The sequence below is a fragment of the Pogona vitticeps genome, chromosome 3, assembly GCF_051106095.1.
Source record: "Pogona vitticeps strain Pit_001003342236 chromosome 3, PviZW2.1, whole genome shotgun sequence".
Lineage (NCBI taxonomy): Eukaryota > Metazoa > Chordata > Lepidosauria > Squamata > Agamidae > Pogona > Pogona vitticeps.
In genome coordinates this window covers 247889080-247907502 of record NC_135785.1, presented here as the reverse complement: position 1 = coordinate 247907502, position 18423 = coordinate 247889080, and the positions used below count along the sequence as shown (strand labels likewise).

The window sequence follows — 18423 nt, the reverse complement described above, 5'->3', positions numbered from 1 at the left end:
ATGGCCCTTAGTCTTTTTGGCTAGTTAAATGTGTAGGTTTTTCCATTTGTCTGGCAGTTCAGGTTAACATGTGTACAAAGACTTTAATCTTAGCCTAGATTAAAATTCCCAGAAATTCTGAAGCCATGGGGTGAAAAAAAGATTCTTTTTTCCACCTTGTTCCCTTCCTAAGGAAGTCCAAATTTTGGATGTTGAGGGAGAATAGAAATATATCCAGTGTCTATTTTCAGATAAATTCTGGATGTGTTTTACTTTTTCATAAACATAAAATGTTTAAAAGACAAATCACTCAATATATAAAATTATATTATCTAACACAGTGGTCCCCAACCTTGGGCCTCCAGATGTTCTTGGACTTCAACTCCTAGAAATCCTGGCCAGCAGAAATGGTGGTGAAGGCTTCTGGGAGTTGTAGTCCAAGAACATCTGGAGGCCCAAGGTTGGGGACCACTGATCTAACATACCATGTTTCCCCAAAAATAAGACAGGGTCTTATATTAATTTTTGCACCAAAAAATACATTAGGGCTTATTTTCAAGGGATGTTTTATATTTTTTCAAATACAACAATCAATATTTTTTCCAATACAGTCATGCCATCTTCTTCTGGTTGCTGCACAATGGTGGATGGCAGGGTTTAACTTAACTGCGGCTTATTTTGGGGGTAGGACTTATATTACGAACATCCTGAAAAATCACACCAGGTCTTATTTTTGGGGAAACAGGGTATTTGAAATATTTGTGGCATATGAAAATATAAACCTCTGGCAGCAGTTTCTTCCTTTATCTTCCTGTATGGGAGGAGTCAGAAGCACATCTACAGTTAAGGGGGCCAGCTGTTTTTGTTCCTAGGCCAACCTTTACCTCAGCCATCTCAATCAACCCTCCTTGATTCCCCTGATGACAAGCAGTTTCTTCTTATAACCACTCCAAATTCCATCCTTTCCACCTCTCTAAATTATTTACCTTAAACCTCTCTATTAGTTTTTAAGAAATGCATTTAATTTTCCTGCAACCACTCCCTTCATTGTACTATCATGGCTTTGATGGGAAAATTCTCAAGACTGATTCACCACGTACGCATTTTATTGATTACATCCAGTTTAATAATAACGAAAAACATAAAATCTCTGTATCAGGGAAAATGCTTGCACAGTCTAACAACGCTACCTCCTCCAAAAAGATCTCCAGTTTATCCAACTGACAAAGCAGCATACTAAAATATCAGTTTTATGCAATTCTACTCAGAAGGATTAAATTTACTCAAGAGTCTGAAGCAGGCAAGTATCGAATACACTTCTTAAAAAGACACCTCTCCTTGAAATGCCTTTGCCCTTTGATTTCTACTCAGATAAATCTGTTACGTCCCTCTCTCATAAACTGATGTCAGAACTCTCTTTGTCCTGTGTGAGAAGGATGGCAGGGTAGATAATGTCCTTGCCAGAGTGCCATCCCTCACCTATGGAGTGAGTGGTGAGCCTAAGCCCAAGATCCCCAAATACCTCCTTCAACAGAGAAGTAAGAGCTAGTCAAGGAGGAAAACCTGCTAGTGACAATGGTGGAGGAAGTAGTGGAACAGACAGGGAAAATGAAGGGTCTAGGAGAACATATGACATGTCAAGGATGGGGAACAAGTAATGGAAATCTTGAGATGGCAGAGCAGCAGCAGGAGGAGCCAGGGAGTTAGTTGGAAAAGGCAGGAAAAAAAGAAGGGGGAAAGGGTATAAATAGTAGTGAGGGTAGAGGAAGGGCAGAGTTGGTAGAGGCAAGTGAAGCTGAGTCCTGAAAGGATGAAAGGATCCTTCCCCCAGGTTGGGAATGAATCTGATTAGAAAATCCCTGGACAAAGAGATGGGAGCGGCTCATGGTACCCAGAGAAGAGACTGAGAGGAGAAGGCAAGTGGTAGTCCCAGCAAAACCCTCCTATTGAGGTGAGAAGAGTAGACAAGGAAGATCAGGGAGGAGAGAGCCTAGTTGGGGAGAGAGAAGAAAGAGAGAGAGAGGTAGATGGAGTGTCCCTCAGAAGCGGTACCACCCAAGACCCCAATACTTGGGAGTACCTAGGAACAGGACTCAACAGGTCTACACCGAAGGCACTGGGAGGGAAGAGAATGCCTTTGCTGTTGGTTCCACAAGGTGCCACATTGATGGATTTATCCTTAGAGAAGGGTTTTGAACTGTTGGACGTTGAAGTTTTGAATCCATTTGGGAAACCAGAAGCTAACCCCTTCCTCATGTTATTGCATGAGGAAGAGGAGTTACATATTCCTGTCACTGCTGAACATTTTTTAGATGCTCCAGAAATAAACCTTGTTGGGACAATTCCTGGACCAGTGTCATGGGTTGCTGGACTAGACTTAGAGTTGAAGGGACAAGACCCTTCCTGAGAAAATGAACCCTCACATCTTGTCACTTAACTTATTTAGGTAATGGACTCTTTAAGGAAGAAATGGAAGTGACACAGTGCAGAGGGGTGGGGTTCCTGCTGAAAACATTTTATGCAGACACAAATCAAATCGTATGTGTGAGTTCACTTGAAGAATCACAGTTACAGTTAAACACCCTGTTCCTATAAACAGAAAAGGCTGGCTGATGGACTGCATTGCTAATAAAATGGAGTACCTGGCCCCTTCAATGCAGAAAATGACACACAATTTTGAAATCTGATATTTACAGCTGGGAGAATGAACAGGTTTTCTCACTGTGACAGAGAGGTTCATTCTTAGTTTGCTTAAGTTAAAATTGTATAAGCCTGTATGTCTTCTGTGATTTGTACTCAAGCTTTTAAGACCTAATTCCCTTGAAAAATATGCTGATGCAGTTCCTTGACATAGTATAAAGCTTGCACATTTTACTTCTGATACTTAGTAAAACCCTCATCTTGCAAATCACTGCCATAAATTATAGTCTGGACATGTACAAGACTGGAATGCATACTTTAAAAGGGTGCTGAAACAATCTGTGTTCTCTTAATGTTCACTGTTCTTTACCACTGCAGGCTAATGGACAATCTAGTTATCAGACTTATAGGTAAATAAAGAATACAAATAAACATAAATGATACTTGGGAAACAGAATGGGATAGTTTAATAACACTTAACTTTCCGTTCTTGAATAGTGCGCAAAATTTCATTGCAGTTTTGTTAGAAGTCCTGTAATTTTATTTCTCTGAACATTTGTGAAAATGTTGGATTCAAAATCTTAAGTGAATCAAACATAAATACTTAACTATAGTAAGTATAGACATTAAATTCAACTGAGGTCTAGAAATCTTAATACAAACAATTATTTTGACTAAGTATCAATTGCAAGAAAAAAACTACTTTTCTTTTGAAGATTGCAGGCCTCATCATTCTTTTTGGGAATTATGCCCCATGGATGTTTTCCTACAAATAACAATATTTTAAACTGTGCTGCATATTGCGGACCTTATCCAGTCAGTTCTTACTGCACACCTTCACGTATGCACAAACAACATGGATTTCCGCTCATGATAAAGCCAATTACAGGAACAAATGGTCAGCAATGGGAAATTCTCTCATGTAAGAATGAGCAGATATGAAGGGCATTTGAATTTTGCTTATGTTTACAAATAGGAAATTTCTTTTTTAGACATTCAAGCATCAGTTTCTTCCAGACTTGCAGTTTTGATACAGGATAGTGTTTCATCTGATTGTGACAAGTTGTAGCTTGCCATGCAGCCTTCCTTGCCACCGAATTAGATTCAAATTCACAACATGAGCCTGATCTAGAATTTTTAACAATACACACATATCCCTAAAACTCTAGGACAAACATATACTTATTGTTCAAAGCAGTCATTCTTCTTATTGTGTATACAACCCATATATATTTTGACAGCCGATCTCTGTAGTGGGTTAGTTAGAAAGATGAATGTTTTGTTACTGTGCACTGAGTTATTGTTCTTTCCTTAGATTTGCTTTCCCAGAGGCAAAAATATACTATAAGAAAAACCCTTATAGCAGTTAAGAAACAGGACCATAGTCTTGTAGGTTATGTTCTGTTCCACATAAAAATGTGTATCTGTTATATATTTTATACAAAGCTAATCTTATAGGTGACAATAGAGTACAGTACTTCCTTGTTTTTTCCCCTAATGGAAAACTAAGATGAAGGGAAGAGTTTATTGGTTCATTTTATTGGGGGAAAAAAACCAGAGTTTACAATTGAAGTAAATGGCAGACTTGTGGTCATCAATCAATCAGTTAATCAATCCACAAAAGCTCATTTATTGTGTGATGATTTTTTAGTGGTCTATAAAGGTATCATTATGCATTACGTTTTAAAATATACAATTAATTTTATATTGTGAAAGAGTGTTGAACAGTCATACAACAGAAGCTGTACAAATTTTAATTTGTCTATGAAAGCACTATATGTGTGTGTGGGGGGATAGGTGTGGGTGTTGACTGATTCAACAAAAACTATGTTTGTAGAAAATGGAGTAGATATACTTATTTTAAAGTTTTTTCTTAATATTTTTCATGTTTAATATGACAAAATCCTGTTCTGTCAATTTACACTAGTGTAATATGGATTGAACACCAGAAATATTTAAGTTAAACTAATGCAAAGCTTCCGGTCCTCTCACCACCTTTCAGGTTCTGATGCTTCCTAAGGCTCCCTTTTGCTTTGGCGAAGCATTTGAGAAGTTCAGGGCATGGGAGGAAGGCCTTTGAAAATAAAAAAAAATTGCAGCCTGAACACTGCTGCTGGGATTTGCACTTCTAGCTGTGACTCACCTATGATTTTTGACTATTGAAGACTTCTCCCATCTTAAGGGTCCCAAAGATTTCCCCTGGGCAAAAGGATGCTCTAGGAAGTCTTGTACCTGAAAAAAGCGGGGAGGGGAATAGGATGCTGTCTATTCATTTAAATTAAACATTCCTGGATTAAAGGTAGAGGTTCCCCTTGACATTTAGTCCAGTCATGTCCGACTTTAGGGGACGCTGCTCATCCCCGTTTCCAAGCCCTAGAGCCAGATTTTACCTTATACCTCCTAACTAAGAGCCTCGTGGCGCAGTGGTTAAAACGCTGTACTGCAGCTAAAACTGTGCTCACGACCTGGGGTTCAAATCCCAGGTAGCCGGCTCAAGGTTGACTCAGCCTTCCATCCTTCCGAGGTCGGTAAAATGAGTACCCAGCTTGCTGGGGGGGCAATGTGTAGCCTGTATAATTAAAAATTGTAAACCTCCCGGAGAGTGCTTGTACTGCTATGGGGCGGTATATAAGTCCAATAAATAAATAAATAAATAAATAAATAAATAAATAAATAACTACTTGTGCTACTGAAGATACTGGAGCAACATCTTTTTTCCCCTGGTTTTGTCATTGCCAGAATAAAACACTTTGTGATTCTCTGACTAAAAGTATCCTATTTCAGTCTGCTTTAGTTTGTTAATACTAACTACTGCAGTGTTCAAACATTTCATTTCTTCTTTTCGATCGTTGTGATTCACAACCCTGGGTTTAGCGCCTATATGAAGCCAATTTTTGGAAACTTCTGATTCATATCACATTCCATGTTCCTCTATGTGTCATGTGGCATTGGACTTCCCTTTTGTATGTTAAAATCATAATCAGTCATTGGGATTTGTCTTTAAAAGCTTGAATTAGATCATGCTGAGCCATGATAGGAGTGGCAATATCTTTTGATGGAGTGAGAGATGGCATTTAAGTGTAGTATCTGTGCTCTACACTATAGAAAAATAATTTAAACTTCAGTTCAGCAAGTCCATTTTTTTTCTTTTGAATTGCTAAATAAACAGTTTTCAGTATGCCCAATGATGCATTTTCATTAAAATTCAAGTTGTTCTGTATCCAATTTGTGCTGGATTCAAGATCTTCTGTATCCAATTTGATGATTCTTCCTTCTCCACTTTCTCCTCAAAGTGAAAATACTCTTTTTAAAGTTATAATTTGTTTTCCACAATGTTTAGCAAATTAATCGATAGCAACAATCATAAGTTAAAATAATACTTCCGCTGACTACCAACTAGTGAAGCATCATATCTTAGCAAGTCTGATACATTATTTTAATTTGCTTGTGCTGAACTAAACAGCAACACCTAATTTATCAGACAAAGAAAATGAAGCAGTACATCATCACACATTTTCCAGGATTAGAAAAACAATAGAAAATCCAGAAACAAGTGGACTTTAAGTGCATAATTCTGACTGCTTTAAGAGCTACATAGTTCTACCCTATGCAAAAGATTAATGTATATTTCTTACAAAACTCCTGTGTGGCCAAGCAAAACAGGAATTGTAATTTGTTCAAAGAAACAACTATGTTAACTAACATGTAGATGAAAAAGAAATGTAGAGTGCTTTATTGTTTGGGGATTTTGAAGTTTTATTTATTGGTGAGAGATACCTTGGAAACTTACATGTTATAGGATCCGCTGAAAATGTTTCTAATAAATAAAATAAATTAATAGCAGTGTAGTAGATATTACTGTATTTCTATGAAGTGAGGGCAAAACTATGCAGAGACATTTTACATTGTACTATGATGGTTTAAGTCAAAATTTTTGGAAGCATATATAATAATGCTTTGAAAAGTTCCAACAGAACAAATATTTAGGTAAATTCTCACACTTCATTTTGTGCCATGGTGACAGTTCATAAATTGAATTCACTTTCATATTCATTGGTGAAGGGAACTTGAAATCCCATAACTGTAATTCTCTTGTTACAATGCCAGAATAATGTCTGCCTTTCCCCTTGCCCTAGGCACAGGATGAGGGTTTTTCTCTCTAATATTGATTAGTCATTTGTGATTCAATTCTGTAAATATCTATAACATCTTGAACCTAGACAAGATGGGAGTGCTACAACCTTGGGTAGGAATTGTATTATAATGCACACACAGCCTGTGTAGCCTTAAATGAGATGATTATTTGTTTTAAAGAAAAGCATTTTTTGTTTACTTACAGTCTACAACTCTTCAGTGGAATCTTAACTGTTTATTGTTTGGCAGCTAACATGTGTTGTCTTGTTGTTTTCTTTCAATTTACAGGTAATTTCGCAGCTTCGAATTTTGAGCAGGTCTGTAACTGCTGGCTGCAAATTTGACAGAGATATCTGGTCCAATGAGCTTTCTCCAGTTCTCAACTTATGGAAGAAGCTTAACCAGGTAACAGAGTCAGTGGTTGGAGCTGATAAAAATTCTGTCAGGGACCACATATAGTAACGCTAAAGAAAATAATTGTGCATCTTATATCTAGCCAGCTACTAACTGCGTTAGGTTGATAATAATAATGATTTCTCTAACCCTTTTTCTGGTGGGAGGAAATATATATAAATCCCAAGTCCAATAAAGACAATTCTTGGGTAGAAGATTACATGGAAATTATTCCCTTGATTTAGTCTCATGCACAGATAAGGCAGAGGTAGAGGTTTTGTGAAATAAAACCTTGACACATACATTTTAGGGCTGCTTGTGCAAGTGTCTTTATTGAAGTAGATCTATATACACATAACTAACAGCTTCCACAGTTAGCTTTGTTACTGCCAACTATCCATTTAATAATAATAATAATAATAATAATAATAATAATAATACAGTGGTGCCTCGCTTAATGAGCGCCCCGTACAGCGAATTCGCATAGCGATCCCTCTTCCGACCTTCATTTTGCAACCCGCGGATCAGCTGTTCAGCGGGTCAAAAATGGCCGCCGGAACACCTGAAATGGCTGCAGGCAGCGTTTTCGCGCCCTTGGTAAGCGAGGGGAGGGCGCGAAAACGCTGTGCGCGGCCATTTCGGGTGTTCCGGCGGCCATTTTTGACCCGCCGAACAGCTGATCCGCGGTCTCGCTGCGGCCGAAATGGCCGCGCGCAGCATTTTCGCGCCCTCCCCTCGCTTACTGAGGGCGCGAAAATGGCTGCCGGACCCAGAAAACATCACTGTACGGTGAGTTTTCTGCCAATTTGGCTTTTTTTGATTTGGCTTTTTTTCATCCGTACAGCGATGTTTTCGCATAGCGAAGGTTAATCCGGAACGGATTAACCTCGCTATGCGAGGCACCACTGTAATAATAATAATGATAATGATAATGATAATGATAATGATAATGATAATGATAATAATTTATTGTCATTGTAAGTATATACACAGTATACCCATACAACGAAATTCACAGACACCCAGAGACCAGACACATGCACACACATAAAATTCCCCAAACACTCCCCACCCACAAAAAAATCGCCCACTAAAAATACAAACATCTACACCGCAGGCCAAGTAACACAGTCCAACTAATTATTCATTACTGGTGGTCTTTAAGCTCATTATTAATTGCAATTATAGCTCTGGGATAAAAACTATTGAGAAAATGTGTGGTCCGAGTCTTCATTGTTCTGTATCTTCTGCCAGATGGTAACAGTTCAAAAAAGTTATAAGCAGGATGGGAAGAGTCTCTCAGGATGCTGTGTGACATCCTTAGACAGCGGGATGTGAAGATGTCATCCAGGGTTGGTAGCTGGAGCCCGATGATATTCTGGGCAATTTTAATGGTTCTCTGTAGAGCTTTTTTGTCCGCTACAGAGCTACTCCCAAACCATGCCAGAATGCCATAGGTTAGGACACTCTCAATGGTGCTACGATAGTATGACAGAAGTAAATGCTGAGATAAATTTAACTTTCCGAGCATTCTCAGGAAATACAGCCTCTTCTGTGCCTTCTTCATTAGCATGTCGGCATTTATAGTCCATTAGAGGTCCTCTGAGATGTAAGTACCCAGAAATTTAAAACTACCAACTCTCTCCACTTCCTCACCATTTATGTACAGTGGTAAATGTACATTTCTCTTCCTCCTAAAATCAATTATGAGTTCTTTAGTTTTTTTGATGTTAAGTGTGAGATGATTTTCTTTACACCAAAGTATCAACCTTTGTACTTCCTTTCTATAAGCAGACTCATTGTTCTTATTTATGAGCCCCACCACTGTCGTATCATCCGCAAATTTAATAATTGCATTGGTGTTATACAGTGAGGTGCAATCATGTGTGTACAGGGAATAGAGGAAGGGACTTAGCACACAGCCCTGGGGAGCTCCTGTACTTAGTACCAGGGTAGAAGAATGGTGAGATCCCATCCTTACTGACTGTGGCCTATCTGTCAGAAAATCCTTTATCCACATGCAGATCTCTTGAGGTAATCCCAGGTTGATCATTTTAAAAAACAACCTATTTGGTAGAATGGTATTAAAAGCAGAGCTATAATCCACAAACAACAGCCTCGCATAAGTTCCCTGTTCTAAGTGGCTCAATACAGTATGGAGTACAATGGACACAGCATCATCAGTAGATCTATTTTTCCTGTATGCAAATTGCCATGGGTCCAAAGAAGGTGGAAGACTAGCCTTAATGTAATCCAGCACCAATCTCTCAAAACATTTCATAATAACAGATGTTAAAGCTACTGGTCTATAATCATTGAGAGATACCACAGCTGACTGCTTGGGGACTGGCAATATAATAGATGTCTTCAGGCAAGTGGGGACTGAACACTGCAACAAGGATAGATTGAAAATATCCGTAAAAACTCCAGCTAATTCTGCAGCACAGCCCCTAACAACTCGTCCCATGATTCCATCTGGTCCAGCTGCCTTTTGAACGTTAATATTCTGGTTAACTATTTCAAGGTTTTCCAGCAAATTATGTTATAATATTGGACGTTTTCAAAGTGAGCATGAGAAAATCAACTTCGCTGATTAAGGCACTTTCAGTGAAAAAGATTCAGTTACAACAGACCTTTCTGGTGGAGATCAGGAGGTGAGGAAGGGGTGTTGCCATAGTTCGTAAAAAATCTATTAAGGTCAGCAGGATTGCTGCACATTCAGACCTAGGCCTGGAATGCCTTTATCTCATGTTGGAGCAGTGGGACAGACTAGCAGTTCCATTGGTGTGCCACTCCCCCATGACCCAATGCTTTACCTACCAGAAATGATGGATTTTGTCTTGGGTGTGTTCTTAAGGTTCCCCCAGACTTTTGCTTCTGGGGGACTTTAACCTCCATGTGGACATGTATGCTGCCAGGGCAGCCTTGGAGTTCCTGGACACTATGTCATCCATGAATCTGTCCCAGCATGTCATTGTTCCTACACATGAAGCAGGTCACACATTGGACCTGATATTCACATCTGGGCAGAGAAAATACGTTCTGAAGGTGGTAAACTTTGAATCTTCTGCCTTGCCATTGTCAGATCATAAGCTGCTGAGTTTTGGGCTTTGTACAACTGCATCTTACCGTGAGGAGGACAGACATATTAAAATGGTCTGCCCCTGAAAACTGATTGATCTATTTCGTTTCCAGAATGTACTTGTGGTTGTCAGGCTGATCTGCTTGCCACTCCATTTGAAGGTCAGTTTGCCCACTAGTATTCAGAGTTGACCTGGGCAGGAGACACAATTGCTCCTATACATCTTATTCATTGCAGAGCCCAACTGTCACTATGGTTTACGGAAGAGTTGAGGGCAATGAAGCAAATAAGAAGACAGCTAGAGAGCAGATGGAGGAAAGCTCCCTCAGAATGCATCCTGGCAACAGTCAGGGAGATGTCTGGCAAATATTGCAATTTACTTAAGGTAGTAAAAAGAAGCTATAACAGTGAATGGATTAATGACGCTTCCAACTAACAGGCAGAACTCTTTTAAGTTGTCTGCAGACTTACAAATGCTGAATAGATGCAAACATTACAACCAAGTACAGAGAATTGCAACCGGCTGACAGCCCCTTTCAGATTCAAGATTGAATACTGTCAGGACCTTGACTACTTATTTATTCCAGTAGACCTGATTGAGATGTCCAATACACTGCCTAGTCAGGTTTTATTGGATCAGTTTCAGTTAGTAAGGCCTGAGGATGTAGACAAGTCACTTGTGTGTTGTAAAGCTTGTCTTCTTTAGATCCTTGCCCATTGTGGCTATTGAAACCTGCCAGAGATACAAAGGGAGAATGTGCCATTCATGTCATCAGGGCATCTCTATAGGAACAAATATGCCTCTGAATTTGTTGACAGGTGATCTAAAGGGACATGGTGGCGCTGTGGGCTAAACTGCAGAAGCCTGTGCTGCAGGGTCAGAAGACCAAAATAAGTATCACCAAAATAAGTATCAAAATACAGTGGTGCCCCGCTTGACGATTACCTTGTTAGATGAGGAAATCGCTTGACGATTAATATTTTGTGATTGCTATAGCAATCGCACAACAATGTTTTTATGGGCTTTTTTTGTTTGACGATGATCGGTTCCCTGCTTCGGGAACCAATTTTTTGCTTAACGACGATCAAAAACAGCTGGTCATTGGGGTTTCAAAATGGCTCCCCGCTGTGTTTAGGACTGATTGCTCGCTTTACAGGCACTGGAAAATGGCCACCTGATGGAGGATCTTCACTGGACGGTGAGGTATTTCACCCATTGGAATGCATTAACCAGTTTTTAATGCATTTCAATGGTTTTTTTTTTACTTTCGCTTGACGATGATTTCGTTCTACAGCAATTTTGCTGGAATGGATTATCGTCGTCAAGTGGGGCACCACTATAGTTTTACAAATGTAATTACATTGATGTAATATGTACACAAAATCATATATTTGTAATCTATTTCTAATTAAAATCTGAGAAGAGTTTATTTTTATATATTAATTAATATCTGTCTTATTTGTAAAATAATATAGTATTTTCTTACCCTTTATACTCAGCCCTTCTAGTAATTACTGAGAATAAACGATAAGGAGAACCCACTTAAATGTGAGAAAAATCACGGAACCTTTTCTTGAAAAGGGGCAATGGATGGAGACATAGTCATGCTTTTCTAACATATTGCAGTCTGAAATATCTGAACTTGCAAAAGTGGATGTTAGCTGGAAGATAGAAATGAAGTTCTCCCATTTTCTTCTTGAGGTTAATTAAGCCATTTTCTTGGAGTGCTTGGTTATGCTGTGAAGTGGGGAATGAAAAAATGGTGAGGATTGGCAAAGTATTTATTCATATTACAGGTCACTTAGGCATAATGATCAAATGTGCCTAGTGTGCTTTGGTCCAAAATTTGTTTCTCTTTGTTCACACATATGCCATAAATTCTCCTTCCCCAGCTTGACCCCATCTAGTTATGTTTGACTACAACTCTTATCATCCCCAGCTGGCACTGTCCATGTGCATGTGGGATATACTACAATACATCTGTTAGCTGCCAGATTGGAGAATATTGGCATAAATTAACTATGGGTAGCCTCTCAAACTAATTATATTTCTCACTATGTACAGTTTTCTTAGTGGCAATTAAATTATATTGCATCCTCATGCTGCCTAGTTTTCTTATGCAAAAGAACAGATATATGGGTCTGAATAAACAATAAGACAATGTCAACCAAACTACATTTGATGGGTCATCCATTTTTTAAAAAAATAAGTGTATCTGCCCCAGTCATGTTTCAAATGATAGCAAGATCTACTTTCTTCATAGTGGTCTATGTGAATGCACACAAATGGGTTAATCCTGCGCCTAGGCACGACGTCCGGAACATTCTAGAGCTTTGAAAAAAGAAACAGTTTAGTCCCCCCCCCCGGGCATGGTATAGGCTCCGCCCCCTCAACCTTCCTTTCAGTTCCTCTTTTTCCACTGTTCCAGTAGGACGTTAGGAAGAGCAGAGCGAATTTATTGCTAAGTATTCTAGCCTAGCTAGTCTATTTTGCCTCCTTTTTACTTTATTTTGATTTTCATTAGACAGAACCTGCTTTTTGTTTTATTTAACCTATCATTCTGTCATCCCTCCCCCCCCCCCCCCGATTCCCCTCCTGTTTTATGGCCCCTCGGGGCTTCAAGCTGTGTGCCGTTTGTTCCTGCAAAATTCCTTTATCAGATGGCCACGATAAATACTTGTTTTGTTTGGGTGAATCCCACTTTGATCAGACTTGCATCACCTGCAGGGATTTCTCTAAACAAGCTGTAAAGCTCAGACGCCAACGTCTTCGATCTTTCCTCTACGAAAAGACTCTTTTCCCGCTATGGAGGTTTCTTCCCTCCCTTCACCAACCCCTCTGCGCTCGGAGGTCTCTAAATTGCTGAACAGTCGTCTCTTACCATCTCCTTGCCTGTAAAGTCCAAGGAAGCTTCTAAACCGCCTAAAGCCAAGGCGCCTTCTCATCCCGCCATTTCTACAAAAAAGAAAACCAGCAACAAACCTAAGAAACTGAAGAAGCCATCTAAACCTTCTACCTTATCTCCTCTGCACCTTCTATTTTGCTAAGGAGTCTTCAAGAGATGGTATTGAACCTTCTGATACTAAGGAGCACATTCCTCCAGCCCAGACGGCTCAGGACATTATGTGGATGTCTTTGAACTCGGGCCATTTCGAAGCTGCGCCAGATGCCAGCCTGGCCATTGCCCCATCTAGCCCTTGATATTCAGGCGGGCTGATACCGAGTCTCCATTCAAACAGGAGTCTGTCCATGCCTTGTGTTATATTTGTGGAAACATTGGTCAAACGTACTTGTCACATGATCTTATCACATTGTTGTATGTATTTTGGTTGGCACACATTTATCATTTAGTAGAGACTTTTAATCTGTTAAATTTATTTTTCATTATCTATAAGTAGTACAATTAACTTCTTGATTTTGGAAGAAATCAAATCCCACATAAATTATTTCTGAACCATGCTTCTGCCAAAATATGAGTTTCAGCATCATTCTCCCTGCTTATATGTTTAGTTTTAGCTAGAACTGAATAAAACTGTACATAGTTCATAAAAGTCTCAGAAGGCAAACTTGGTCAGCTTGTAGTGCTCAGAGGCATTGTGAAGTGACTGCCCTTTGTGTCTGATCTCTCTCTCTCTCTCTCTCTCTCTCTCTCTCTCTCTCTCTCTGAGTTTTAGTTCAGGTTTTTGTGCCTCCTTTCCTACAATGCTTCATTTGCAAGTGCCAGCAGGTCTAGTTCTTCAAGGTGTTTAAATTCCTATTGTGGATAGGAAATGCCCTAGAAAGTCTTGTCAGTGTTTTTCTGCAGTTTTTGTCAAGGGAAAATGTCTTTCACAAAGTGTTGTCTTCCTGCTGCTGATTTAACTGAATGACTTGGGCTTTATTTTTCCCTTTAGAATTCTAACCTGATTCATCAGAAAGTATCTCCTCCTTCTGAGCGGCAAGGATCCCCAGTCCTTTCATTCATCATTCTGGAACAATTCAATGCCATTTGCTTAGTTCAGAGTATTCATCAGTCTCTGGCAGCTCTCAGTAAAGTCATCAGGGGAGCTTCCTTGCTGAGTTCAGAAGTACAAAAATTAGCAAGTGCTTTATTAAATCAGAAGGTAAGGTTCTATTATAAATTTGTAATATTGCAATTTTGAACTTGATTTTGATTTTTGTATAACTATAATGTCTGATTTTTTTAAAGTGTTGGTATCATTGTTTTGCCTTATTATATTGTAAACCCAGTGTGGCCTTGCAGCCAGATGGGCAGTATAAAAGTTGAATGAATAAATGAATATTCTGTAGTCTTGAGCCAAAGTTAACGTAATTGAGATAGCTGTATACTTTTAATCTCCATTTGTTTTGTTTTGTTTTTCTTGTGGCAGATGCTAATGTTGCTATGATGTGAATGAAGAATTAGGTAGTTCTATTTATTTATTTAATATGGCTACCTGTCCAAACATATTTTGTGGGTAGCTTACAAAGGAGCAAGTTATAGAAATAAAATATTTAAAAATATAATACCTACAATAATTAAAAGTGGAAAACAGTACAAATATATCATAATATACCTCTTAAATGTTTCATTTAAGTGAGAACAGAACATTTCATATCTCAGATTAGAAACACTGAAACAAGGATATGTTTAAACAAATCAAGATCTTTATCTGGAGGTAAATGGATAATCAAGAGGGTGCCAGAAAATAGCTTTCTCTGTGAAGGCTATATGTAGCCAAGGTTCTATCACCAAGAATTGTAGGTATATACAGGAGAGTTACTGGCAACTGTCTAGAAACTGTGCCCCCCTCCCCCCTGAACAAGAAACCTAGACATAGCCTTGCTTTCTGATTACCTCTGATTCTGGAAATCAGTGGTGGCAGTGTTTAATTCTTTTCTTGATAGAAGGAAAGTTCCGAGCATAATCATGCTGTCTGCTTCCCCAATCAACAGAAAACTCCTAGACATCATAGAGGTCCATCTTATGTAGCACTCTACAGTGAGGTCTTGACTTGAGAACTTAATCCATATTGGAAGGTGGTTCTCAAGTCAAAAAGTCTGTAGGTCAAGTCTCCATTGACCTACAGTGCATTGAAAACTGATTAATCCCGTAACAGGCCGTTTTTGTTCCATCTTGGTTTTTTTCTGGTCTGTAAGTCAATTCTCAGGCTGCAAGTCAAACCTAAATTTTGCGGCCAGAGAAGTCTGTAACTCAAAAAGTCTGTAAGTCAAGCCGTCTGTAAGTCAAGGGTCCACTGTATCACTGTATTTTCCACATGGGTAGAAAGAATGCTTCTGAGAACTGCACAAGAATGCATGAAAGAAAATAGCCAGAAACTGGCATAGAAGCATGCTGCCTTTGATTCCAGAGTTTATGCAGTAGTCATGCTAATTAATATACCTCTCCTTCAGGAGCTAATGTAATCTCTTTTCAAAAGTATTTAACTTCACCCACATCTTGTGACAATGATTGCACACGTTAATTATGCAGTTATTAAGAGATATTCCTTACGTTTGTTGTAAATCTACTAACCAGATAGATCATTGGTGATCTTGAATTACAGTAAAATGGGAAAGAAAAATCCCCATTCACTTTTTATCATTAAAACAAAAAAACCCCAAAAATATCCTGATTTGTTAGGATTTCCTTGCACAGAATTAAAAAATAATCCACAGTTGAGTCAGTTTTATTTGGATTAAACAAAATGGCATTTCTGTTGGTCCTGATAAAGGTAGTACCCAGCTGTGGAATATTTCCTTCTTCTCATGGACATAGATAGTTCTCATTGTATGGCATTGTATCATATTATGTTACACTGTATTGTATGGAAGGGAGCTGGAGCTGAGCCCCCCCCCCCCATAATTTTTATGCCCCTTTTCTGCAGCTTTTGCATCTCTACAGTATCTATTCAGTTGGGACAACCAGAACAATATATAATATCTTATATGGGACCACATCATAGATGCGTAGAAAGATATTACAGTCTTGTATTCAACTCATTTAATAACTATAGACAGTCAGGAATCCAGGAGAACCAAGGACTTTGAATTCCATGCAAGGGGAATGAGTGCTCTGACAAGGCATTATGAGGTTTCTGTTCTAGTTGCAGAGGCATGATATCTTATCCCTCCTCAATGTGCAGTGAGTTGCCATTTAATTTGTGCAACATAGTGTAGATGTATGAATGTTCAACGAAATGGCTAATTGTTATTCATTTCTTTTCTCCAGTGTCCATTAACATGGCAAAGCAAATGGGAAGGCCCAGAAGACCCTTTACAATATCTCAGAGCTGTGGTAGCACGGGCACATGCTATCCAGGTACAATTCAATATTTCACTAAGATTCAACATTTTTTTAATTGTACAGTGAAATTCACATGTGGATTGTTTGTTTATTGTATTCATATAGTAACAGTCACTTATTGGGGAAAAATCCCAAGATAGGGATGAACATTAAAAGCATAAAATAAAATAGGGTTAACTATTCCTGGATGGACCAAGAAGTTCAACATAGTTTGGCTTGTCTGTTGAATGAGTATGTTGGAAGAGCCAAAAGCACTTAGATGGTATTGATGCTGTCATCATACTTTGCAGTACATACATAACTGACCTTGCACTACATGCATAATTGACCTCTTTACCTTTTGGAAAGCTATCCATGCAGTACAAAGGGATACAAAAATAATAATAACAAATTAGGTTTGGTAGCATCCATGTGTGGTTTCTGAACCACGTTATACATGAAAGTATAATACATGAAAGCATAATGGAAGGAAACTTAGATTCTTCTTCATGGCTTCTGTGAATCACACCCTGGATAATCTGTGCATGTGCGTATCCTTGTTAGAAGATTCTAGAGCTTCTGCAGTAGCAAAAAACACATTAGTGTAGACCCTCTCAGTATATGTACCGTGGCGCCAAGACACTCCCTTCAAGCTTCAACCGCCTTGTTGAGAACCTCTTTGTTGCTTCTGTGAGTTTTTTTTCCTGAAACGAAAGACAGTTCACTCTTGATTCCTATAATACTTAAGAACTTATTATTTCAAGGGGGAAAAGAGGAAATATTTCACTCTGGCCTTAGAGCCAAAGTCCCCCCCCCCATTTTTTTTTCTTTATTTCATGGCTCCCATGGGCCTGTTTAAACACTGCGTGGTCTGTGAGAACAAGATCCCACTTTCAGATGGCCACGCTAAATGTCTTTTCTGTTTTGGTGAGGTCCACCAAACCTCCACATGCCCTCACTGTAAGAACTTTAAACGAGGAGTTCTCCGCAATCATATTTCTAGACTTAAGCTTCGGCTTTGGGAACAGTCCCTCCAGCCCGCAAAATCTGTGGCTCAGCCTGCTTGCAAATCCACCTCACAACTTAAAGCCATGGACAGAGCCATTTTGGAAATGGCAAAACAGCACCCTTCGGCCACGCCATTGTGCTCCAATGCCTGCTCAACATTATTCAAAACCACAAAGGGGCACAAAACCAAGCATTTGATGTCAGAGCCATCAACATAAGAAACAACCACTGAAAGAAAACCATCCACTGACACATTTTCATCTCCAGAACCCTCGCCACCAAAGAAACCCAAATATTTGAAGGGAAAATCTCCAAGGGTTACTTCTCCGACCCCGCAGCTCCCAGAATCTGGAGACCACCCTCGGAAGAAGGGCTTCTGTCCCATCAACCATCTCCATCACAGTCACTATATTGGGAGGAGCGAGTGAACCAACTCACGTCCTCCCCAGCTTGCCCTCAGCAATCTGGATCTCCTAGCAAGTTCTCTTTGATTGCCTCACCCAATATACAAGGATCCAAAATGCAACCTGATACTGTGCCTACTCCATCCCAACAGGCCTACCACCTTGGCCTCTGATGCGTCATCAAGGGCACCAACCATATGAGATAGTCAACCTGCCTTTGTGTGTGGTGTCGACCCATGCTCAGCACCATCATTGGGTAGCCATTTGCCCCGATCAGTGCTCAACTGATAAATCTGCCAGGCACTATCAACCAGTTGTTTCCCCCGGTTCGACAGCAGCGCCACATCAGAGGCTTCATTCATGGTAGCCCTCGTTGTCAAAACAGTCTTACCATCATTATAGTCAGGAACCACATGCTGCCTATCGCCAGCCGGCACCTAAAAAACCCAGAAATCCAATCAATACCCTTCAGCTCAGGGTTCATTTGCAGCACCAGTAAACCATTATTTTCCAGCCC

The 18423-nt window shown here is 39.5% G+C and overlaps 1 protein-coding gene across 2 annotated transcripts in view; it reads left to right on the top strand.

The window, feature by feature from the left end:
• The window catches only part of DYNC2H1 (dynein cytoplasmic 2 heavy chain 1), a 190117-nt gene that overhangs the window by 153095 nt on the left and 18599 nt on the right, over window positions 1-18423 (top strand). For both annotated transcript variants that reach the window (XM_072993639.2, XM_072993638.2), the window contains exons 84-86: window positions 7042-7158; window positions 14123-14332; window positions 16441-16530. In XM_072993639.2, the coding sequence (XP_072849740.2) occupies window positions 7042-7158; window positions 14123-14332; window positions 16441-16530 (417 nt within the window). The remainder of the gene's footprint in view (window positions 1-7041; window positions 7159-14122; window positions 14333-16440; window positions 16531-18423) is intronic.